General features: G+C 42.6%; 1 protein-coding gene across 14 annotated transcripts in view; it reads right to left on the bottom strand.

Annotated features, from left to right (window-relative positions):
* The window catches only part of LDLRAD4 (low density lipoprotein receptor class A domain containing 4), a 447,577-nt gene that overhangs the window by 255,892 nt on the left and 165,682 nt on the right, over window positions 1–26,003 (bottom strand). For 11 of the 14 annotated variants that reach the window (XM_053902349.1, XM_053902353.1, XM_053902347.1 and 8 more), the window contains one exon: window positions 6,599–7,070. The exons of 2 other annotated variants lie outside the window; for them this stretch is intronic. In XM_053902349.1, the coding sequence (XP_053758324.1) occupies window positions 6,599–6,638 (40 nt within the window). In that variant the 5' untranslated portion in view covers window positions 6,639–7,070. The remainder of the gene's footprint in view (window positions 1–6,598; window positions 7,071–26,003) is intronic. One more of the 14 variants, XM_053902354.1, reaches the window with a different exon arrangement.

Raw genomic sequence — 26,003 nt, forward strand, 5'->3', positions numbered from 1 at the left:
GAATAGTTTACAGGAAAGAAAATGCAGATGCTTTAGGAGCTTATTAGAAAACAATTTACACATAGAAACAATGTTATTAAATAAGGGTTACGTTTGGAACTGAGGACCAGATGCCAGGCTAAATAGGGCAATGTAAAAAACAAGCACACACACCACAGTGTGTTCTGATAGCTCTCTTAGTAAATCTAACTTCCCTCAAGCCAGAGCATGCAAGATTTTACAAAAAGCTATTATTATCAATCATTTCTATATCTGTTAAATTACAAGTAGGAAGATCGTCTGGGCTTCTCTCACGCACATCACAAAAGATGTCATGGAACTGAGACAGACCCTGAAGTCAGAAAAACTGTAGAAGGATAAAGTCTAAGGGAGATGAAGAAGTGGTTAGGGGGGGTAAAGGCATTGAGGTATTTAAAAATGTAAAAACTATTTGAGGATGAGCAAGTAGTCCAGTTTGTCTGGAACTTCAGTCACAGAAAGAGAATGATGGAAGAAAACACAAGGGAACTTTGAACTCCAGGCTGAGGAGTCTAGACTCTTTTTAGGAAACAAGAAACCATGAAAAGTTTGAGGACAAGAGAAGGTATAATTAAAGCTGCATTTTAAAGAATGCTGGCAGAATGAGCCAAGGGGGAGAATGGAGGCAGAAGAAAGATTGCCTCCTTACCTTCTTTTCATCTGCAGCACATTACACACGTCTGGCAAGAGCTCTGCTTCACTAGTGCCGTGGGACAGTGACACCCAAACCTCAGCTAGAAGGAAAGCAACATCACAGACTGGCAGCATGTGTTGTCCCTCTGTGTTTTGCTTTCTAAAAAGCCTTCAATGTCTTGTCATTTGGGAAATGCTGCCCCTTATCGCCCATTAGGGACCTTCATATTCCAAGTTTCATATTAAACACTTTGAAAAGTTCTACAGTAAAGAAACCAATTAAATTTCTTCCTCCAAAATTTGGCCATGAATCGCTACCCCCCCCCCCCCCCAGCCCCACCTCCCTTTAATTGGTAAACAGCTCTCACTATCAACTAAACAAGCATCCTTCAGGCAGATATGGAACGTGTTGGCTAAGGTCATCCATGGTCAGCACACAGGCACAGCCTCAAAGGGGTGAGTAATAAGCTCAAAGTCTAGGTGGCTCAAGATCCTTCGGGGCTGTTCAGAGCCCTTTGAATAGTGTAGCGCTGGTCAAGCCTCCAAGTAAGGCCACGTCCATCCCACACAGGGTCCCAGCACTCGAGCTAGTGTGAAAGATTTCCATGGAAAAATAAGCATCCCAGCAACTCCATTTAAGTGATTCTTTCCATTTTTTGGTTCTTAGTGGCTAAGAAAACACAATCACCTAAATTCATAAAATAGTTCTGTTTCGGATATCTGAAGACTATTAAATCAACTCTCATTCTTCTCCTTTATGAGTGAAATAACCTTAATTTACTAGGTCTGACCATCCTTTTCACAAGAAAGACTTGTAAATTCTATAGGAATTTGGTTCATTTATTTAGTCATCCAAGGATATATGTTTCTTCTAACACTGAACAAAATGATTCCAGAAGCCCAAGAAATTTAATTATGCAAAACAGTATTTAAGGTGTCATTAGTGGTGGGGAGGGAACAGAATCCTAACACTGGCATCTTCTTTAGGATATAATGGTGATAACCCAGGCAGGATGCTTTCCAAGTCAGGAGAAAGTACAGCAAACCTCAGATGAAATCTCCATCACTATTAGGACACTTCAACAGAGAGCTGACTGACCCAGCCTGAAAGGATTCCCATTTCTCTATGCCCAGAGGCACCGGGGTTGGGCGGGGGGGGGGGGGGGGGGGGGGGGGGGGGGGGGGAGGGTGTTCTTAGAAGAGTCTTATCTTGCTGGCATCTATTCATCTACATTATTGCTTCCATGAACTAAAGCCAGACAGAGACTATCTGAAAGAGCAAAAACAATGAACTTAGGATGCTTGAGTTTTCACTGCCAAAATGAAACATTAGCATCACTGTCGTAATGATGGCACTCAGGTAGGCTCTACAGCATCATGTTGCAAAGAGCTCCATAAACATGCATTAATCTCATGACACCCTGCAGTGCAAGCAGGGCTGCTCCATCTCACAGCTGAATGGCAGGGACAGGCCACAGTAACTGGGAACAGGCACCTGGAAGAAATGGAGCTCAGCACAGTCTCAGAAGCTAGGACCAACCAATCCCTTTGAAAATTCAGTCATAGGGGTGCCTGGCTGGCTCAGTCAGAGGAGCATGTGACTCAATCTCGGGGCTGTGGGTTCGAGCTCCACGTTGAGTGTAGAGATTATTTAAAAACAATAAAATCTTTTAAAAATTCAGTCATAAACCTTAATAAAGTTCACATCTTTGAACTCCATAATTCTAATTCTGGGACCTTAACCTAAGAAAATAGCCCAACACATAGAAAAGCTTTTTGCACAACAGTGTTCATCAAAGCATTATCTATAAGGGCAAAAGCTGTCAAAATCTTCAATATCCAATAATAAAAGCACAATTTAAAAATTCAAGTACACATACATAAAGAATATGATGTAGCAATTTTAAGGCATATTTCTAAAGAAAATGCTCATAATGTTAAAGGGGAATGATCAGGTTATAAAAGTGAACACTTGTTATAAAAACAGTTTATAGGAAGAAATGTACACAGGAAAAAAAGATGGAAAAGATGTAAGTCAGATGTTAACAGTGGAAAGCTTCATATGGCAAGGCTATAGGATGAGTAATTATTTTTTTCTTGCAATTTGTCTGAGCTTTCCAAATTTGCTTACAATGAATAGGTATTACTTGTAAAAGAGAAAATTAAGTCTTTTTTGTTATAAAATAGTACCTAACTGATTAAAATCATTTCCAAATTACATGTGCTGAGAAAACTTACAATAATGTGTAAATTCTTATATGCAAGAATAGGAAATCATAATTAGGAGGATGAATTTGCAATATGTATCCATGTGTGTACACCTATATTCACACAGGAAGCAAAATGTAAGAGGGGATTTGAAAGACACAGGCAAACCAGCAATGGCATGGGGACGAAGGGGCTTCCAAGCTCCCACCAGCCGTCACAGTAATTGCACTCACTGCAAAACAAGCAGTGGGCTTGCCATGCAAACACAGCTTCATACTGGTCTACCAGGCTTCCCTCCTGGCCAGACTGCGGCCCCTAAGTACTTCTTTAATAGGAATCCTGAGCCCTCCAGACTCCCATCACCAAGGGAATTGAAACCTAAAATATAAACTAACAAATTTTTTTAAGTGGAGATATGGTTAACTGTATAATGACTTTGTCACACTCTAAGACAAGATTTAAAGCCAAGGACAAGTGCTTTAACCCCTTCACCATTTCAAATATCGAAGGCAAGACTTTTTTCCACTGGCCTAGAAAATCCACAAAATCAGTGCATCTTCAATTCCAGAAACTAAGACATCAGCACCTTTAGTTGTCCTGGGATAAGAAAAGTCTAAAGTCAAGAAACATAAGAACGGCAAACCAACTAAGTGGGTGGGCACCAGCCTCCGACTCACCTCTAAGACTACAGCTTACTGCATTGCTTGGGCAGGGACAGAGGATCGGCCCTTTCATCCTACATCATAAGTAACTATTACCAACCAGGTGGGGAAAGAAAGATGAGAAGAGCAGGCAAAAAATAAAAATGATGAGCCCACTCCACAGGGACCACTCCAGAGAAGGCTGGGTACTTCTATCTCCTTTATTCCATCACTGGTTATTTCCCTAGAGAAAAGTGGGGCACTAAAACCATTGTCCTACAGGTACTCGTGCGCCTGGCTCTTATAACTAATATCCAACAATCAACAGCTTCCTTGAGAATGTGCAGATTATTCAATCACCTGTGTTGAGGAAATGGGACAAGTCAGTTCCTTTTTTCAAGTACTGACTCTCCCAACCCACCTTCTCCTCTAAACTCTAACCACCACTCTTTGTACAGTGTTGGCTCTCACAGCCCAGACTTTCAAATGCACCGAGCACCTGGGGATCTTGTTAGACTATAGGTCCTGGTTTAGCAGGGCTAGTTGATGCAATTAAACCCCACTCTCTGAGGGGGAGACCCAGGCAGTGGTAAGGCTCTCCAGGTGACCCGCATGTGCAGCCAAGTTTGCATACAGGGCTAAGAGATTTCAAAAGGCCACCAGCCTGGTCTAATTGCTGGCTCTGAGTGTGCCCCTGCATCAACAATACCAGCACAGACACACAGGTAAGCTCTCTAAGATATTGGCCATGGATATTATTTTAATACTACTACCAATATGATTGTTATTCAGGTAGGCTGATGCAACTAGGAAGAGGTCAAATCTGTAAGGAAATAGAGTTCTTCGGTAAATTATAATTTAAAAGAAGTTCAGAAAATATGAACTGGGGAGGAGCCTTGAGAGGGTGGCTAAAAACAAATGTAGGAGGAGGTGACCATGGTCCTGTGCCCATAACCAGGGCAGTAACAGTCATAATTACAGCTGCCATTTTCTCGGGCCTTCATGTTTCAGGCACTGTCCTAACTACTGTGAATTTTCCAGGCAGAACCCAGTGGTTTCCGTTATTCAGAACCAACTGTCTCAAGGCCCCAGGCTCAAGATGGCCTGGGATCGTGACAAGGATGGGGGATGTCTTCATTTTTCCTCAGAAAATGAGGAAACTGGTGAGGACTGGACACAACTCTGTTAACTGTGAACCATGGCAGACTAATGTCAGGCTCAGAAGAGACTGTGTGTAGAATCCAATGGGGTGCCCCCCTCACCTCCACTCCCTGGTCAGGCCCCTCTAAAAGGCTGACTGCCCAAGAAGGCAATGGCAGTAAAGTAGGAGTCTCAAGAGCCATGCAGGGGGAGGCAACAACTACAGGAGCTTTTCACCTCCTGGGCAGGCATTGAAACAGCTGAGGAGCGTGAAGACGAGGCTAGTCTGCATTTTGAACCATGTGCTGCTCTTCCTCCAGTTCTTTTTGTTACCTCTTCCTCTCAGAATCGCTTTAGGAGCTTCTTTCCTTACACCTCCTGGTTGCCTCTCCTCCCCAGATGTCTTCCAGGGAGTGGGGAAGAAGAGTTTGAAGGGTCTGGCCACTTCACAGAGGTATGCCCTGTATGCTACCCTTCACACAGAATAGAGAAAGTGACATTCCATGAAGGAGCAGCTCATGTGACTGAAACAGCTGAAGTGGACCCATTAAGGGAGGACAGGAGGGCAGGGTTTCCAATCAGCCAGACTGGAAGTCTGAGATGGTCTAAAGCACTCAACTTTGTATGCTTTTCTGAATCTACACTTAAATACAGTTTCATTCATTTTCAAAGGGCTGTTACCACCCCAAGAGGACCTTCCCCAGCAGAGCCCCCAAGATGAAGGCTCCCATGTTATAGACGCAGATGGTGACAGTCTAAGGAGCTCACTCAAAGTGTGAGCACAGAGCGCAAGGACTGGACTGGGCAGCCAGGCTCAACCCTGTAACTCCACGTCAGGAAAGAGCCAAGGTCTGGAAAGGATCGAACTCCATACTCAGCACTCACATATGTAGTCTCATTTCTTCCCCAGAGCAGGACAGTTGAGTCCGTGTCCATCTTCATTTAGAAATGAGCAAAGGGAAACAGAAAAAAGCTCAATGACTGTCCAAGAGCAGAGCTCGCATCAGGGGAGAGGGCAGAGCCCCAATCCAACTCTGTGTGGCCCTCAGGCTGAGCCACAACCTCTCCAGGCACACAACAACCTGACCTGCTCTCTCCACAGAATTTGAAATGCTGCAAACTTTTAAGACTCATAGGACCAGAGAATGTGGTCATTTGTTGTGATTATACTACCATCTTTCCTTAAAAAAAAAAAAAAGCCCAAAAAACTATCTTCTTATATAAAAATGTTTCTCCTTGATTCCATCAGTTTCTTTAACTTCACCGCCCCCGTTTTATAAATAAGGAGGCAGAAGCCTGGGATGTTAAGTGAATCTGACAAGGAACAAGGACCCAAATTCAAAAGGCCCTGTGTTTCAGGCCATGGGTCTGGGGCGTCAGCCAGACTGAGTGGTTCCCTGCAAAATGTTCAAACTGGCAGCCAGTGGGCAAAGCAATGTCAAATAGTGATGTGGGGCTTCTCCATAAGCTCACTTACATGAGAAGAATCTCAACTGAGTGGTTAGTTCAGCAGAATTCCCACCCCCACCACCATTTGCACACAAATAAATCTGAGAAGGAAAACTAAAGATGGGGAGGGAGAAGTCACTCATCATCAATAACTTTATTCCCTCAGAGAGTCTTCCCACCTCTGTAAAGAAAAACATATCCTCTATGCATAGCTCTGCAAGTGACATATTTCCTTTAGAGAACAATGACTTGCAGAATATTGTGTGTGCCATATTACTCGACAAAAGTAGAATCATATAATGTCAAATGCTTTTTCAAATTTCTATTTAGAGAGAAGAAAAACATACTATTATTTTGTCAAAATCAGTCACCATGGCAGCCTGAGCCCCTTGATTCTGAATTGTCTTCAGTTCATAAACATAAATGCATACTCATTTTATAGAATTGTTTGTTACTTTACTACCTACCAACTAAGTTCAAATAAAGTTTTAAGCGTGGAGAATTCTCACCTGTGAAAGCATTTGTGGCCTGAAAACCAGCTTCCTGCATACTGCTCCCCAGACAAGCCTGTGCTCCAACTCTTAAGCTATCCTGTCAAGAGAAAACTGCCTGGGCGAGGCCTCAGGTCACTTCCATCTTAGCTTGTCGGAGTCCATGGCTCTGCCCCGTCCGGCTTTTGGTAGCATCTGATGCCCACCTGTCCTGCTCCCAGACCCTGAGAGCAGGTGGTACCTGGGACGGCACCCAGTCCAGCAGCGTGCACACTTGGGGCACACAGTCACGTCAGCCGTCCAGCCAGAGAGTGAAGGCCATGGTGAGCCCAGGAGCAGAGGAAGCTGTCCCGCTGAGACCTGCTTTCCCACCTTAGAGTGAGGCCCTCCTCAGCCACTTGGCAGCCAGCATCCTCCACGGGTCTCAGCCGCTCTAAGGGAGCTCAGTATGGTCTGATCTGCTGCTCTCTGTGCTTCGCCTCTCCCCTTGCTGAAATTAAAAAGAAAGAGATCACTTTCCTGATGACCTGTAGGAACATGAAATTTAGTAGACCCATTGAGGCCAAAAAAAGGAGAAAAAGAAAAAACTACCCAGAGCAGTGTTCATGGTTACGCTATGGGCACTGGAGGAGCTCTGGGGAGGCGGTAGGTGCACCACCTTTTCCTGAGTGCCTGTGAAGGGGCAGGGAGCAGAGGTACCTTTTACTTGCACCCCAGAAAAAAAGACAAAAGAAGACAGTATTCACTGCTCCGAGCCTCTCTAAGAATGGCTACAAAGGCCATACAATATTCAAATGTCTTCCCCTCAGTTACTTGTAGTTCACAGGTACCCTGAAGAAGAAACCCATTTCCCAAGCTTGTTCCTGAGGTCTTGGAAGTGAGGTCTGAGGTTCCTATCCACTGCTGTCAGTACTCCTAGAATGACTTGTGTTGAGGAGTTTTAAAAAATGACTCTCAAGGGGGAAAACAAAGGCCTATAACAATATTTTAAAGAGTGAGAAGGAAAAGCAACTGTAATCTGAAATTTTACATTACCTATTACATACCATTATATAATATAAAAGCATTTTACAAAATATTTCTCAGATACTTTAGTGTTGTTATAGCATACAAGAAGCAACACTAATAACAAGAACATTAGAAGCCCAAAGATGAGACTTTTTAAAATAGAATCCAAATAGGACTCTCCAGTATTAGAGAAAAATCTTTTTTCCATTATCAGCACTTCACTCTAATCAATTCATATCGATCTTTCAAAAATATAACCTTATTCCTCTTTTTCACCATCAAACTAGAGGAAAGAAAAATAATTTAAGAAAATGGCACATAACAGAAAAGAACACTCTGTTAAGCCCTCTTGTTGTAAATATAGATATAAAGTAGTAAAGGAAACATCACTAATGCAGACTAGCTATAAGGAAGACCTTAGGTATTAATGAAGTGCTGTAATTATGTTAATAAATTCAATTGTATTGCCTTCATGTACCTGCAGTAACAATCACAGTTAATAAGGTGTAGTGTACCACAAGTCCTTAAATTTAATGAATAGGTGGAAAAAATTATTCCAATTAAAATAATTTATGCAAATGGTAGTTCTGAAGTGCTTGAAAATGTGACAAAACATTTTTCTCTGAATTCAAACATTCCATGTAAAATGACCAACACACACAGTGTGAGCATCCTAACGGCCTACACTAACTTCTAAAGTAAACTAACCACATGCACTATACCTATCAATTTGAGGAAATGGAAGTGCCAGAAAAAAACAAAACCACCTGCCCCTATAAAACCTCTATTTTCTTTGCCCTTTGCTATGGTGCTTTCAATGCACAGAAACAGTAGACTTTATTTGTTCTTTTTCTTTAAACTCAGAGACAAACGAAGCGTGATGAGGTTTTTGTTGTTACTTTATCGTGGGCTTTCTGTTTATTTTATTTTGTTTCATTGCAAAAGGTATGCTACCTCACTTTTTAAAAACAAAATCAAGCTATCCTATATCACATTTCAAATGGCTATGGAAAAGACTGAGGCAGATGTGGACCAAAATGGAACAAACAACAATTTTTTTTCTTTTCTTCCTTTTACCATCTTCATCATACTCACCAATTCTTATAATGTCTATTTATTTTTGAGAGAGAGTACAAGCGAGGAAGGGGCAGAGACAGGAGGAGACACAGAATCTGAAGCAGGCTCCAGGCTCTGAGCTGTCAGCACAGAGCCCGCTGTGGGGCTTGAACCCATGAGCTGTGAGATCATGACCTGAACCGAAGTTGGATGCTTAACCAACTGAGTCACCCAGGCACCCCCACGCTCACCAATTCTTAACTTTACTTCTAAAAGAGAAGTATGGTGACAGGTGTCTAACAGCTCAAATTGGGGTCTCAGGAATGGTATTGGTCAGAACTTTTAGGGCAATGTGTAAACTAATAAAGACCAGAGGAACACAGTATTATACCGTTAATGAGTAACTTTCAAATTCCTGCATATGCTCAGTGTCCATAAATACAATTTTTAAGTTAAAATGAAACTGTAACTTCCATAAAATGTTTTCTTCCTAACCACTAACACATATTCCTTTTGTAGAAATATACAAGAAAGTAGCAATGGTGCCCAGGACCTGAAGACTCTGTTCTGTTCAGTGAGGGACCCATGCATCCAGGACAGGGCAAGGAACCCAATCACGCTCAGTAAGAAAGTGTCAGATGACCCAACAGGCTGGGGAACAGAGGTGGATGACTAGAACCCAGAATTAGGAGAAGCAAAGCACATCTGCTTTCACGGCTTAACAACCAACCAAGAATCAGCAAAAAAGGCAGAGAAACAGAACAAATGGTGGTCTCACCCATTTTCCCCATCTAACCCTCTCCTATGGCTCTTGCTCATGATCCTTCTCACCTTCCAATCACAGCTCAAATGACCCTGGCCAGAGAGGCCTCCATGATCATCCCCCAGGATAAATTCCCAGCTTATCTACCCAGCTTCCCAGCACTTGCCATAGTCACAGCTGCATGCAGGGGTCCTGATCACTTAGCACCCATCTCTCCTGCTGGACTCTAAGTGCATTGAGGACAAGGACAGTGACTGACTGACTTTCCACCTCCCTTCAGCAGCTAAGATACTGCCTGATGCCTGTTCTGCTGAATGAATGGAAGAGTGGATGAAGGCCATTGGTGTTCGGAGGGGTACACACAGAAGAGCTCAGCAAACACTTACAAAACAAACCCACCCCAAGCAGTGAACAGAGGCAGCATTTCCTGAGAGACTACTCTGCACGGCTGGCTCAGAGCCTCTGAACTGGGAGGGTTCTCTGAAATGGTTTTCCTACCACCCACCGGTCAAGATGAGGCAGTGACTACCAGTGATCATTCCTACTCACTTCACAGAACGTCCTGTCCTATCAAGTAGAGGATAGGATACTGGAAATAAATAAGTAGAAAGAAAGAAAAGAAAGAAAAGAAAGAAAAGAAAGAGAGAGAGAGAGAGAGAGAGAGAGAGAGAGAGAGAAAGAAAGAAAGAAAAGAAAAGAAAAGAAAAGAAAAGAAAAGAAAAGAAAAGAAAAGAAAAGAAAGAAGGAAAGAAAGAAAGAGTAAAGAGAGAGAGGCAACTTACTCAGCTAGCAAGATCACAGAGTCATCCTGAGTCACACATTCAAGATCCCTTGCTACAGAAAGCAGGCTACCATCATCCTGTCTTTTATACACACACACACACACACACACACACACACACACACACACACACATTCTATTTATACTGGAAAGATGGACAGGCCTAACCAGGAAGTAAATTAATTCAATACTGCACTTGAAAAATGTCATTAAGTCCCTCCCACAACAGAGCAACAGTTACTAAGGAAATAGAGCACACCAAATGGAAAAACATCCCTACAGGAAGGGACATTTTTTTAAAACATGAACACCCACAAAACCTAACCAAATAAGTTGTAGAATGTTTTTGCCTTACCACTTATTCCTAAAAACTTACATGAAATGCAGTCCTCCTAGAAATCGCTGGGGAATGAAAACTTAACTGCATTCAACAGCTCACAGCTCTCACAAAACTACACTACAAAAATAGGCATATGCAATTCAGGAAACATTAGGGTTATACACTAGGCACAAAGGCCAAAACCCAGAAGAGAAAGCGAAACAAACTTTTTTAAAAATCTGGCAACATTCAAAAAATTTGTAGTGCATAAGAAATAAACACTGCAGCTTCATTTTTTATTTCCTCTCACTGTGGACAGACTGCTTCACTGGCCTAGAGTCGGTTACCTAGGTGATGGCTAGACTGAGCAGCCCAATGGGCTCCAGGCCGAAAAGACTCTGAGAGTTGAGGCTCTGTGCCTATGTCTGATGATCTGTCACTGTTCTAATCACCAAATAAGTCCTAGGAAGAAAGTCCACTGAGAAATGAAGAGACAGCTCTAACCTTGACAACACACACACACACACACACACACACACACACACACACACACCCCCCATGAAAATTAATACATGAAGAGTCACTGCTTATGGGAAAAAAATCTCAACTACTGGCTGGTTCACTTAAGTTTAAAGGGGTAATGGACTTTCAGGGAGACAGATGTGACAAAAAGTAGACAGAAGAAACCTGAGGATCTGTTTCTAACCAGAGTCTGAATCAGGTGTCACCCTGGGAAAGAGATGTCACACTTACCCACATGAGCTCCTCAACCTCATGAACAGATAATCTGGACCTTGGCAAGTTTCCATGTCTCAACATTTCCTAATAGCATAAAAGGATGTCCTTGGAAAAAACACAGCCCCTGCCCTCAAGGCAGCCATGGGGCAGACAACACCAGATAGGACATCCTTCCCCTGGTTCTGGGCCCACTTACAGAACTTGGTCAAGTCCCTCAGCCTGTCAAACTCACACTTTCTCATTTGTGAAGTGAAGACATGAAACTTGAAGTCCCTTCTGAATAAGTCCCCCTTGAATATTCCGCTATGGCCCTGTCTCTGGTCAAGGGAGACAGGACAAATGTGTATGAAAAGAACATAGTGACCAAATACAGAAAATCTGCACATAAACCCAAGTCTGAGAATAAGTCAGAGAAATGAGCTGCTTGCAACCAGGGAAGGCCGGGTTGGGTATTATAGATCCTTCATGCTACTTTTAATTTCTATGATTCGGGGCTATAAAACAATTTGAAGTTGTATTATAAAAGCTATAAAGGGGCACCTGGGTGGCGCAGTTGGTTGAGCCTCCGACTCTTGATCTCAGCTCAGGTCATGATCTCACAGCTCATGGGTTCGAGCCCCACATCGAACTCTGTGCTGACGGTGTGAAGCCTGCTTGGGATTCTGTCTCTCCTTCTCTCTCACCCTCCCCTGCTCGTGTGTGTGCACACATGCTCTCTCTCTCTAAATAAGTAAACTTAAAAATTAAAAACAAACAAACAAACAAAAAAACATCCTAGCTCTGGGAAGCTTGATGGGCTCCAGATAATTAGGTCAGCATTTTAGGAAACAAGTGCAAAATCAAATATATACACAAGCTGCAAACTGGAAAACGCAGTAATTATATTAGAACATCCTTTAAAATGTCACTTTGACAAATACGACACCTGATAAATCCAAAGGACTATAGTCTGAGGTTCTACTCAAACCAGGTGGGAGAAAGTCCCCCTCCCCCCAAATAAGCAAATAGTGTCCCTAGTGAATCAGGAAGTCTGTAACTATCTCCTCATGCTATCTAGGAGCAAAGGAAGCAAGAGGTCGTCTATCCCACCCCTTCATTTTATGGAGGAGACTGAGGTTCATGGAGGAGAGGGAATGTGTTGAAAGTGACTGTGATGATAAAGGCAGAGCTGGGAATGAAACCAGGTATCAGTCTAGGCCCAAGCTCCCAAGTTCTCCCGTTCACACAAACTGGCCAAAAGGAAGAAGCTGAAAAAGGGATGTGGTACACACCTATACCACTACCAATGGGGACCAGGGAATCCTGAGAAGTTTTCCACTTTCCCAGGCCCACACCACAACACCAATGTGCTAAAAAGAAAAGTCAAGGAAGGGTCGGGAGCTTGGTACAGAATCAGAATGTGCACTGAAGGTCACCTGACACAGTCTGAGCACATCATGGTCACCTCAGCTGTGAACGCCAGGCAAGCAGAAGGTGGCTGCATGAGAAATGGTTACCCCTCCATGCCTGGTACAAGGGGTACAGACTGGCCACACCAGGGAGTTGGGCTTGAGATGCTCCACACTTAGCAGTCTCCCCCATTCCAATTGTCTTCAGATAAAATTAGCTTGCAATGGGCATGACAGGCAAAGAAAAATGGGCTCCCACAGGGAGCTAACAAGTGTGAGCAGTAAGGAGGAGGAGCTGTCCTCTGGTTCTTTGGTAAGAGTAGGAGAGAGTGAGGACTGAGGAGCTATCTGTATGAAACAGTGTTTGTCCTGCCCATATGCACTCCCCACACCAAGCCACTCCCTGCCCCAGCTAACAGCAGCCTTCCATACAACACCTAGGCCTTGCCTAAGACAAGCCCTGCTCTCTGTCCTACAGAATACTGTACAAGCTGCATCCTTTCATTCAGTATTTCAATAGCTCTTTGTGGATATTACTCTAGCAAGGTATTATTTTAGATGATGGGGAAACAGGAGTGAACAAAACAAACCAAGTTCCTGTCCCCATGGTGTCTATGCTGTTTATGGAGCTGTTTCCTAATGGAAACTTTTTCTTGCTAATGTTTGTATCTTCAGCATTGACCATGAGGCCTAGGACACAGCAGGTGTCCAATAAATACAGGTTATACTGCACTGAATCACATATGAGCTTCAGCTTGATCACCCCTTGTCACTCTTACTACCTCTGCTCTGTATCGGCTGCACAAAGTCCTGACGCATGGTACACAAAGAGGCTGCTAGCCACAGGGCACTCAAAGCCTAGAGGGCATTCTGTGAGAGAAGTTCCAACTAGAAGTCTGGAGCCCAGACAGTGCTAACCCCTCCACTATGTAAAAGACACTCAAATGAGAGCTTTATACACCAACAGGCCAGAGGACAAAAGTCCAGGTTGAGTCAGACTGCCTTGGGTTCACCTCATTCTAGGCTATGTGTGATTTCAGTAGTTACTTAACCCCTTTGAGCCTCAGTTTCCTCATTTGTAAAATGAAAGTAACAGTGGAACCTACCTCATAGAATTCTTGTACATTTAATGAGGAAACATACACAGAATACTGGTCTCTAATAAATGGTAAAGAAGTAATAGTGGCTACAGTGATTATAACTCCCCTCAGCAGATTGATAAATTATGTCTTTAAAGAGTATTCCCCCCCCACTTTTCCAGTTTCTAATTGACCTAATGAGACAAAAAATGGATTTTATCTCATAGTTCCTCAATTGATTTGTCTTGATTTATTTTTTTAAAGTTCTCAATAGATAAAAATCTAAGCTTAAAATCATTTTATATGAGCTAAAATTAATAACAGAAAGAATCAGGGGAAAGGATACAAAATTAGACAAAATGTGTGGGTGAGATATTTGGTATGAAATGTGGTAGAATAGTAGAAGAAAAAAATGACAAAAAAGAAACTTGCCTTTAAAAGGAAAAAGAGCCTCTTGATACTCAATTTTTTTCATGTTTCATATTGAACATCAAATTTAAAAAACAGCAATAGACAATAATAAATGAACTTAACCAACATTTTACATCTCTTTGCCAGAAAATAATCATGCAGGGTCCAATCTTCCAATTTGACTTTATTCCATCGTTTTCCCCATTTGGTTTGTTCCCTTTGTAAAGTGCTAACTTCTTAAGCCCTTAATGTTCATTTCTTAAGCTTCCCAAAGGCCCAAGAATTAAACTCTGCACGAGGATATCCTACCAACCCCTCCCAACAGCTTGATAAATCCAGCTCTCTTCTATGAAACAGCAGGTTTTGGAACAGAAACACCAACACTTTAAAAGCTAATAAAAATTGATCAATAATAGAGCCAATGCTCCCTATAGAAATGAAAGATCTATATAATTTCAGTCACTTGCATTAGCAAAGGTTTCCTAAACATCCCTTGTTTACAAAGCTCCAAGCCAGCTCCACATTTGCATCTTTAATCAAAACACATAGGGAATGCTGAAACTTTCATTATATAGTTTTGTCTTATTTGCTTGTATTCATTTTCTGAAAAATATATTCCTTTAGAAAAAAGAAAACTTTCTGTTTTATCATTTTTGTAAAGATTTTATCTTTTTAAAGTAATCTCTACACCCAGCATGGGGCTCAAACTTACAACCCCAAGATCAAGAGTCACATTCTTTACTGACTGAGCCAGCCAGGCACCCCTCTGCTTTATAATTTTTTACAACTCAATATCCAGTTTGAGGTGGGTTGTGTTGGATAGAAATACTTTGACAATACTTTTCTTAAGATATTTCCAAAGAAAAGTCTATATCATCTGGGACAGATAGGAGAGAAGAGGGATGTATAGTGAACACCTGACAGGCATCTCCCCAACACCTGGGGACTGCGACACTCTGACTAGTGGCCAGCAGACTCCACTGCTCAATTTAATGTAGTTGCAACTGTGGGATGGACACACACACACACACACACACACACACACACACACACATACATACAACTGTTGAGCAATTTGTGCCCTGGCAGAAAGACTCCTTATGGCCTAAATATGCCCATTACAGTAAAATTTAGGGGAATCCCACTTACCTCCAGAAAGAGAAGACAGTTCCTTCCTATTGTCAGCACAGCAGACATAGACACAGACCCATCCCATATCCTTTTAGAACTTAAACTTCCACTCAACACAGTACTGTTTCTATCATTTAAGGAAACCAGAAAAATGATATGTGTTGGATCACACACCATCCTACTAAGATCATAGATTCCCTGAGTACCTTAGAGAAAACACATGTTGTCATATGAGAGTGAAAAGATAATCTCGAGAGCAACCTTTCAAGAATGACTTGGAATTCAACTGGAAAGCTGTCATTTGAGACATACCAAATTCTGGAAACAGAACTCATTTAGCCCAGTCAGTTAGCGTTGGTGGAACAACTTAATCTGATCACAGAAATTCAAGGAGATGAACATTTCAGCAGATGTCTGAAGGACATAACACAAAATGGTACTGTCTGAGGTTGGCCCCGGAGCTGATGTCACCAGCAGCAACCAGTCTGAGAGTGTGACAAACGAGCTCTCGGTGATACAGTTACACACAATAATGAACGCTACATCTGTGAGAGGCCCCAGCACACCAAGCCATTTGACAAGCAGTGCCTGACTCCACATATATTAGGGAAACACTGATAGAGTTTCACGTCTTCCTGGAAGGCTGGATGAGGCAGAGCCATGAAAGTGCATCTGTCCTGAAGAGCAGCTGTTGAAGGGGACAGAGAATTCAGGGGAAAGGCTGCCTGGTATTTAACTAATGGGACTACACAAACCCTGTCCCTGTGTGTCTGGAGGCCTCCAGCCAAGCAGAAAGAGTTCATTAGACCAATTTCCGCTGCCTTGGTAACAAAGGCCTATGCGTGTGCTCTTACACAGTAAAAGCAAACGAGTGTTATTCATGGGGGAAAGCACTACAGACAGGTACTGCGTGTCCCACCCAGCAGCCCAGAGGGCAGTAGAAACCTGCCCTCTTGCAGTGTAGAACTGGTCCCTCCACAAGCCCAGTGTGACAGGAAGCAGTCTCCCATAGCACCTGAGGCCAGGTGCTTGCAAGTTTGCTGAGTTTGCTCAGCTTCAGAAGCACTTCCTGGCAGCTACAGAAACTATCTCATTCTGAATAGTGTACTCAACCCAGCATCCTCGATGCTGAGTCAGTCTGTCTGTCTTATATGTACACCATCAGATCTGGACAAGAGAATTCTGCCACCAAAGAAAACTGCAGAACTCTGGCAGAAAGAGGAAATTCTAACTACCAAATTCAAAACCTGAAATCACTATTCATGTTCCCATCACTTGCCAAAGTTAGCTACACAGTGTCTGTGAGGCTTTTCATGATCTAAGTACACCATGGACCTCGCCAGCCTGACAGGCGACTTTCTCCGCATTTAAAATAGCATCTTCTTTCAGTTCTTCCATGTGCCTTCTCGAAATCTAGCCCTTATTTATTCCCTTCCCTTCTGGGCACATTCTAATCTCTAATCTGCAGTTGGGAGCCCTCAGCAAGCTTCTTCAGACAGAAGCCCGGACCTCCTGCTTCCACATCCCCAGGAGGGTAGGAGGGAGGCACAGGTAGGAAGAGAACATAAGATGGGAGGGAAGGAAGAGACTTTTCCACAGTGTACAACAACATCACCCCACTCCCACCTTCCCATGGTCTAGTGAGTAAATGAGTTCCTTTAAACAGCAAGAATGAGGATTTAATTTTGTTCCTCCTATTGCTGCTTCTCACCAAAATATTCTCTCTAGACCACTGTTCCCCCAAATATTCAAAAGGAGGCATGTAATCATCAAAACTAAATTTTGTCCATTTTGACCTAAAAGCTAAATATATTGACAAATAAATTTAAAATAGGAAACACCCAAATGTAAACACACAAGGCTAATATCAAAAAGCATGAAGCTGCCTGTTTATCTGGGCTGGTTGGTTGGAAGAAATGATAGAGAGGGTGGGGCTGAGTGCTAAGACAGGTTCCCATTAAGTGATGAACTACTACAGTCAGGAGCTCTACAATACCCCTTGGCACTGACACAGCCACTCACTCTGTGGGCGTGCTGTGCTCAGAGAAGTAAGCACAGCTTTGGGGTCTAACAGAAGGAGCTTAGAATGACAATTCTGCTGAGTAGCCTGCTACACACTACTTGGGCCGGTTATACAATCTCTGTAAGACTCAGTGTATTCATCTGTCAAATGGGGCATTAATATAACAGTAAGGCAATGGCAATGACTAAGTGAGAAAATATAGGAAATGTATGTACATGGCACCAGAAAATCTAACAGGCTCTCAAAAAAAAAGGTTAAGGCAATAATAGGAAGCAGCGAAGAAGGGCAGGAATGACACTACCTGTGGTTGTCTGACCCTTAGAAAATGCATCGAAGTTGAGGTCAGTTGACAAGACTGTAAGAGAGTTTAAAAAAAAAAAAAAGGACAGGGTAGGGGATAAGAAAAATAGAGAGCCTCAGTGGGACCCATTCAGCTCCACTCCGTGGCTGAATTCTCAAAGAGTTAAAATCTAGGGCCTGTTAGATTAGAAATCAATATTCTCATTTCCGAATACTTAAATAGGTCAACATCAGGGACATTTCACTTTGTCCTGACCACAGGCGAAAAGTCCCCCATCTAACCCAAACATTCACATGACCCCTATTAATCTGCCCCACTTCACCCTACTACACCCTCATTCCTACCCCAACATGTAGAACTAGTCAATATTTACTGCACACCCACTAACCATAGGGATTCCCCACATCATAGAAATCACTCCTATTGAAGTGACTCATCTCTTCACTTCCTTTGGATAAAAACATGTTATTATGTTCAATAAAACCATACAAGAAATAATAGCTAAAGATGACATTTAAATAACTTATACCAACACCTAAAAATGGCTTCTTGGAAGAAAAGGAAATGATAGGCATTTTCAAGGATATTTTAAGAGCTCCATCTTTTCTCCTCCTTCTCCACCCACCTCCCCCCACAGATGAGTCACAGCAACATTCAGAGACACACGGGCCCCTGGCCTAGAGGTAAACTTGGGCAAAAGAGGGTTTTATAGTGAGGACGAAGGCTGCCATTGAAATTTAAAAGCAGTCTAGCTACTCTACTACCATCCTTTCCTTACTGGTTCCCATGGAAACAGACCTCAGATCGCCAAAAACAGGGTAAAGATAGCACCATGCCCAGTTTTCTTGCAATCTGTTTCCATGGGAACTGGAAGAGAAGAGAATGGAGGCTGGGTAGCTAGACTGCCTGCAAATCTCCATTCCCATCAGATGGAGATGCAGACAGTGTTGGCACACTGGTCCAACGGCCTGCAGGCTTCCATGGTCTCGTCAAGAATGATATTTCCACTCAGGGATGGAGTCTAGAGAAAGGGAACCTCACACCAATAGCAGCTGCAAACCTCCAGACACCCACTCAGCAGGTGATTCACCTTCTCAAACATTCCTTCACCAACCAGAGGCAATACATTTCAGACTAGTGGTTTCCATGTCTGGCTAGGCAGCGGGATCATCCCAGACCTAATGAAATAATATCTCAGGAGCTGGGACCAGGATTATGTAGTTTTTAATCAGCTCCAGAGGTGATTCTAATAGTTGGCCATTCTGGGAAACCAATGACCTAGACCAGAACTTCCCAAAGTTTAAGGTGCTCATGGATCTTGTGGGGACCATGGTGAAATGCAGATTCCAATTCAGCAGGTCTGGGGAAGGGTCTGAGATTCTGCATTTCTAACTAGCTCCCAGAGGATACTGATGATTCTACTACTTCAACCACATCTGAGTAGTGAGAATCCAGATTCTAGTGAGTTTGGCTCTAGAAACTTCTCAACTGACCAAAGACAGAGACTGCAGCCATTCCCACAGGAGCACCTTATTCCCATCTTCAGCCATCAGTCCACACCCAGGCAAGGCCTCTAAGACAGACAGCTTGGTGTTGGGGGCTAAACAGGAATTGAGTCATGCTTTATATTACCATCCCTCTGTTTCCACTACCTCCAGGGACAATCCTACATGGATAAAATGGTAACAAAATAGTCAAATTTTAGGTATAGTCCTCAGGGGAACCATGCTTGTCTCCTCCAAATCAGATTTCTCTAAAGGTAAAAAGCAAATTCTACATAGCTGAGGATCAATTTGTGGTGAAAAATGTATGAAATACTTAGAATATATTATCAAAGAAGAATGAAACTCCACATGTTATTTTAAAAGAAATAAGAGATAATTTTGAAAAACTCTATAATTATAAGGAAATAATTCAGCTAGCCTTAAAATCCCTATTCTAGTAGAAAATGTACAGAGTAAAAGTAGGCTCCACATTTCAGCTAAAAGTATGAAGAGTAATACAAAAGTAATGTTGATTTCTATACTGAACCACAAAATAGCTTTAAACCACATAAAATGCCAGTGTGTTATTCAAAAGCAAGTCACTGATTTTCTATTTTAAGAAATCTCCATTTTGCCTATGTATAAAAAGGGAGCTATTTCAGTTTGTTTCATTAAATACATTTTGAATCTCCTTCTTCAAAAAGCATAACATACATTAATCTTTGGAAATTAAAATATGAACAAAGAATTCAACTATAAATCATTGAATTATGTTACAAGCTTACTTGAAAAACAATCTTCTGATTCTAAAAATATAAATGGGGAAAAAAGATCAATTCTTTGATTAGTCAGCACACACGTAACAAAGAGAGCTCAGCGTTTTGCAGAGTCCTGTAAGTCCTGCAGGCAGCCAAAGAAAACTTCGCACATACAGTCTGTGACACATTTTCATTCCAATGAGGCAAAAATATACATATATTTATTTATACATGCATATATAATGTCACACACAAACTTTAAAAAAAGCCATGAGTTAGTTTGAGACTCAGTTGCTTTTTAGGTTCCCAAAGCACATGAAGCCAGAGTGCTATAACTGCTATGATAAGAAAATAAAGTCATAATGAGGGATTTCTGCATTTGCTTCAAAGATAACAAACACACACACACAAAATAACAAATTAAACAGCTGCAGTGGAGGATGCCAAAAGGGTGTGAGCTGTTAAATGCTCCATTAAAAAATATAAAAATAATTGGGAATAAATGCAGAGTTGTGCTAATACAGCTCCACTGAAATCTGTTAGTCTGTGAGACCCTAGCCAGAGAATCAGTTGTAGGTATTTAGTGTGTACATGTGTTTGTTTACTTTGTGTTTACATGAAGAAGAAACTGGAGCTGGGCCAACAAACTTCCACCAAAAGGCCAGATGGTAAATGACTTTGCGAGGCATACAGTCTCTGTCCCTGTTCCTCACCTCTATCATCACAGCATGAAAACAGCCACCACAAACACATAAACAAATAAGTGTGATATGTTCCAATAAAACTTTATTTACACAAACAAGTGCTAGCCAGGATGTGGCCCTGAGCTACAATTTACAAACCACCGGACTAGACTATAAACTCCGTAGTTTGAAGGAAATGTCTTATTCAACACCCTCTCCATAGCTTTAGGTAAGGGAAGAGAAAAAAAGGCTGCAGGATCTGTCTTGTATCCATTTTTCAGTCACCCCTAAGGAATTCCTTGGACTCTTCCTAAATGTTCTAGCATTTCCCAGCACTTATATTTTAGCCCTGTACAGCTGCTAGTAATTAACATACAATAATTACTTGTTGTGGCTGTGTTCTCTGCATCTTGTCTTGTGCTTTATTGCATTTATCTTGTTTCCTTCACTAGATTCTAATAGTCCCAAGGGCAAGACTTTGTAATTTGCACTTTCCCTCAGAATTTAGTTTAATGTTCAGCAAAAGATACTGCTGACAAACAAATCCTCCCCACCTCTCAAGGGGAGGTAAAAAATGGCTAAACAGGGGGAAAAAGACACTACCATCTTTTATGTTTACCACCAATATGACTGGTAGAGAGGACGATCTTCAGGTCTACCCTATGAAGACCAAGTACATAGTGAACATATTCATTAGAACTTCCTGAGGGCTAGGGCTGGCCTTACCCAATTGTGTCCTCAGACACTGCACATGGAAATATCTACTAAATTCAATAGTATGATGAACTGTATGGTGAACCAGGCTAATTTCTTACACTTGAACAAAACTGTGGAATATGGGAATAGGAAATGCTTTTAGATATCATCCAGTTCAACTCGTCCCACATAAACAGAAATTATGGCTCATATCACCAAAAGTTATGCAGAGCTGGGCCTAGAACAGAGCATAAAATTGATCCCAGGCTCTTTTAGATACAATAGAGCCTAGATCCCAGGCTCTTTTAGATACAATAGAGAAACTCCTGATGTTTTAGGGGATCCTATAACAAATCTTCCTCATAAATAAAAGCATATGCATTAGTAAAAAGATGTTTATTCCCTAACTGAGCAGTTCCTTGAATCTGGGTTCTCACAGACTCAATCTGCCTAGTGGAAGGCATACCAGTCACTACTTACAGTGTTCATACAGGAAACTATGACAGTCGGAAGTGACACAGCAGAGAGGATATACATTTGTGGCTTGGGATCCAGGAGGAGCAGGGTATGGAACACCATGCCTCTGGAGACAGCCCCAATCTTAGAGCACAGTAGACACCATCTCGTGTCTCAGCAACGTTTCACAGACCTGGGTCCTCAATCTCAGTTTCTCCGTATGCTGTTCCCATGAAGCATCAAATTAAGATGAACACAGGCAGGGGCGCCTGGGTGGCTCAGTCACTTGAGCGTCCGACTTCGGCTCAGGTCATGATCTCATGGTTCGAGCCCTGCGACAGGCTCTGTGCTGACAGCTCAGAGCCTGGAGCCCACTTCGGATTCTGTGTCTCCCTCTCTCTCTGTTCCTCCCCGGCTTGCACTCTGTCTCTCTCTCAAAAATAGATGATGATTTAAAACAAAACAAAACAAAAAAAAGATGAACACAGGCAGCAATTTCCATGGCCACTTAATCCCAAAGGGGAGAGTCTTTTCTGCAGCCGTCTCTACCTCCCACTGCTGTCTCAAGAACAACACTAGCTCAATTGAAAATCTTGTTAACATAATCTGATAAGAAAAGGTAGAAGGATCAAAAACCATGAAGGAGACATGACCTACATCTAAAAACAAAGTACGGTCTGATGTCACAGAAAATGGCCAGCTCCCTGGACCATTCCAAGCTGTTTTTCTTCCTTCCTTCCTTCCTTCCTTCCTTCCTTCCTTCCTTCCTTAATGTTTATTTATTTTTGAGAGAGAATGTACAGAGTGTGAGGGGCAGAGACAGGGGAAGACAAAGAACCTGAAGCAGGCTCCAGGCTCTGAGCTGTCAGCACAGAGCCCAACACGGGCCTTGAACCCATGAACCATGAGATCATGACCTAAGCCAAAGTCTGATGCTCAACCAACTGAGCCACCCAGGCGCTCCCCCCCCCACCCCCCAGCTGTTTCTTTCAGCCACTCTGGCAGTACAGGAAATGGAAAGAGCATCATCTTTTGCATTTTTACTATTGTGCTTTATAGGAGTGATACAAATACTAAACTATGTAGGGTCCATGTAAAATGCCTGACATAGAGCAGGCACTTACTAGTATTACTATTATACTGAGCACCATCATAATGGGAATCATTAAGGACAGTCAACACAGTCAACTCAAGTAAATAAAAGCAATAAAACTAGTTTTCAAATAATGTGTTCACATGGGGCTCAGTGGTGACCATGTTCAATCCCAGCCTAGATTCTCAGTGATTCTAGTTCTCCATATCCACCCTTCACCTCTTCCCCTCTGTGCCCACTGTTACATGAGCAGAGGCCACAAGGCCTCAAGGAACATTCACTTCCTACTGAGGAATACTATGCTACTAACACAGATCATCAACACAGCTCCCTGTGTGAAAGGCCACTTGTAATCAGGAATTTAATTATTGTGTTGGCTGAATACTAAAAATGTCCATGCACTAACTACTCCATACTAATGGAGACATATTCTAGTGAAAAAATCTCAAGAACTCAAAATCTCCCCAGAACCCCCCACAGTTCCAAGCCTGAGCCCTGCTTCTGGGTAGCCAGCATGGCTGGTCTGAAAGTGATGATCTTCACAATTATCCCTGATTTGAAGATGAGACAGAAGACATGAGAGAGGCGGTCTGTGTAATCCCACTCTTTATTTAAAAGAAACCTGTCATCAGAGGGGCGCCTGGGTGGCTCAGTCGGTTAAGCATCCAACTTCGGCTCAGGTCATGATCTTGCAGTTCATGACTTTGAGCCCCGCATTGGGCTCTGTGCCTGATGAGCTGAGCTCCGACAGCTCGGAGCCTGGAGCCTGCTTCAGATTCTGTGTCTCCCTCTCTCTCTGACCCTTCCCCTCTCAAGCTCTGTCTCTCTCTCTCTCTCAAAAAAGTAAATAAACATTAAAAAAAATTTTAAGAAACCTGTCATCAGAGGAAAAGACACTCAAGGACAGCATATTTATCTATAGAACATGAAGTTCCTTTTCAATATTTACTAAGAGGTAGTAAGAGCATTTACCAAAGATCTGGGAACCCTGAAGTAGCTCTCTGAAATGCCAATCTGATCAGGTTGCTTCCCTGCTTATTATTCTTCAGTGGCTCCCCACTGCCTGCAGGATGTAGTTCAAATTCTGAAGCATCTGGAGCCTTTTGTGGTCCAGATGCTGTCTCCTTTTCCCCAATTCATCTCCCTCCAATTCCTGTGCAAATCCCACGTTCCAGTCATCCTGAGCAACTCCACAAGATGCCACGGCCAGCCCAGTGCCTGCAGTGCCCTCACCAGCACCTCCCCCATAAACACATACAACCAACCTGAGCCTCTTTCTTGCCTCTGGGGGCTCCTGCCACATGCAGCCCTTTCTAAAAGGAACTGTCATCCCAGCATATTTTTCAGTTTTCTGTCTCTTTCAGGCTGAATGGCTTCTTGAGGGCAATAAATGCCTATCACTTTGCCTCCAAACACAGGGATCCAGGGGTAAGAAGTGCTCCATAAATACTTAACTGAATGGAAAAAGACAAAACTACTCTTAGAGGGATGGTGAGTGGTCATTGCTCTTCAGTTTGCCTATGCCCTACTTTTATGAGCCTGGCATCAACATCTGGATAAAGTACACCGTCCTATAGCCAGCCTTGGCCTTTCCATTCGTGATTTTGATGTCCAATTTACTGCTGGACACACACAACTGACAGCTTCCTCTGGCAGAAAGAACTATGGCATATAACATTTTCCTCCTTCTCCACTGACCCTCCACCCCACCTGGACATAAAGTCAAAACACTAACCAGCAGGTTGACCACAAAAGGGAACAGATAACACTTAATGCTGACAGACTGCTTCCAAGGTAAATACTCTGAGCTGATAAGGACTGTTACAAGTAACAGGTAAACATACCTTCATGATATATGAAAACTATATAGTTATATACACATTATATACATGTTATATGTTGTGCATTATGTATTACACACAGTACATACATGAGGATATGTGTGTGGAGACAGACATAGAAACAGAGATAAGGAGAGAGACAGAACACATCTATCAATTAGGATGGATTAACACATGGCACTGGGCAGGGTGGGGGGAAGGCACACATAATAGGTTCATCTCAACAAGATGACAAGTTCACTCCCAAAACCCAACAGATGACTGTGCTTGTAAAGTTATAATAAACACTAGAAACAGCAGCAACTACAAATGACAAAGCCATTACTGGGAAAAAACAAAAACAAAAACAAAACATTTGCATCTGGTAAGCTCTCTGTAACAATGCAATGTGACTCCACCCAGTGCTTGAGCACCCAAAGCATTCTCTCCACTGCTGAGCCTGCTCAAGCCTACCCACCTGGGGTAACAGAAACTCATCACTTCATGAGTAATCCAGGTCACTCACCTGCATGAGCCACTGGCAGGTAGGTAAGGTGGGCCTGCTTCAGAAGGGATTGGGTGTGATGAAAAGACAGGAAAGCCTGGATCCTTGTCCTTGCCTTCCAAACTGGACCACTTTTGAGCAAGAGTAAATCTCATCTTCTCATATGGGGCAAGCCCACCCTTTTAGCTCAGGCCACAACCACAGGGGAAGTCCTATCTGTTTCTTCTTATGTACAAAGGGGATATTACTACCCAAGGAGACAAGAAGGAAGAGGAGTTGCCCTAGTTGCTGCTACTGACAAAACCCTGGCACAGGTAAAGAGTCATTAGTGTTTTTAATCCAATAGTGTAAACTTGTTAGGACCTGGAAACAATGCTCACTGCTACAGTGGATTTGTCCTTGGAGATTCTATCTCCTTCTTTCTGTATTAACCCTCCCAGCTTCAAATATCTAAGTGTTTCAGATGAAAAGAGGGAACCGTCAAAGATGGCACATGGCTATTCATTTTGCACAGCACTAGCAATATGATCAGTGGGGCTAAGGGCATCTCAGAGCCTCCACCCTGCCCCAAACCTGAACCTTAATGCCCGTCCCCAAACCCACTCCTGTTCATGGCACCCTTGGCTTCCTGCCATATTTGCTATCTACATACCCCTGTACCTCCAAGTGAGGTGTGAGGAGAGAAGGGTAACACTGGTCTTTTTGCATGAAAGATGTGTCAAGAATTCTTTCTTAGCCATTGGTTCTGAATCATACTTCAAACCACAATAAACAGATACTAGCAGAACCCAAATGAAGTGTTTACTATCATTATCCATATTTGATAAAAAGAATACTGAAATTCGCAGAGAATTAACTTGTCCAAAATCACCTAATATCAAGTAATCATGAGTGAATGAGCCAAAAACACAAACAGAAGCTGAGAGGAGA

Source organism: Panthera pardus, unplaced genomic scaffold (genome assembly GCF_024362965.1).
Source record: "Panthera pardus isolate Hobbes unplaced genomic scaffold, ASM2436296v1 HiC_scaffold_15, whole genome shotgun sequence".
Lineage (NCBI taxonomy): Eukaryota > Metazoa > Chordata > Mammalia > Carnivora > Felidae > Panthera > Panthera pardus.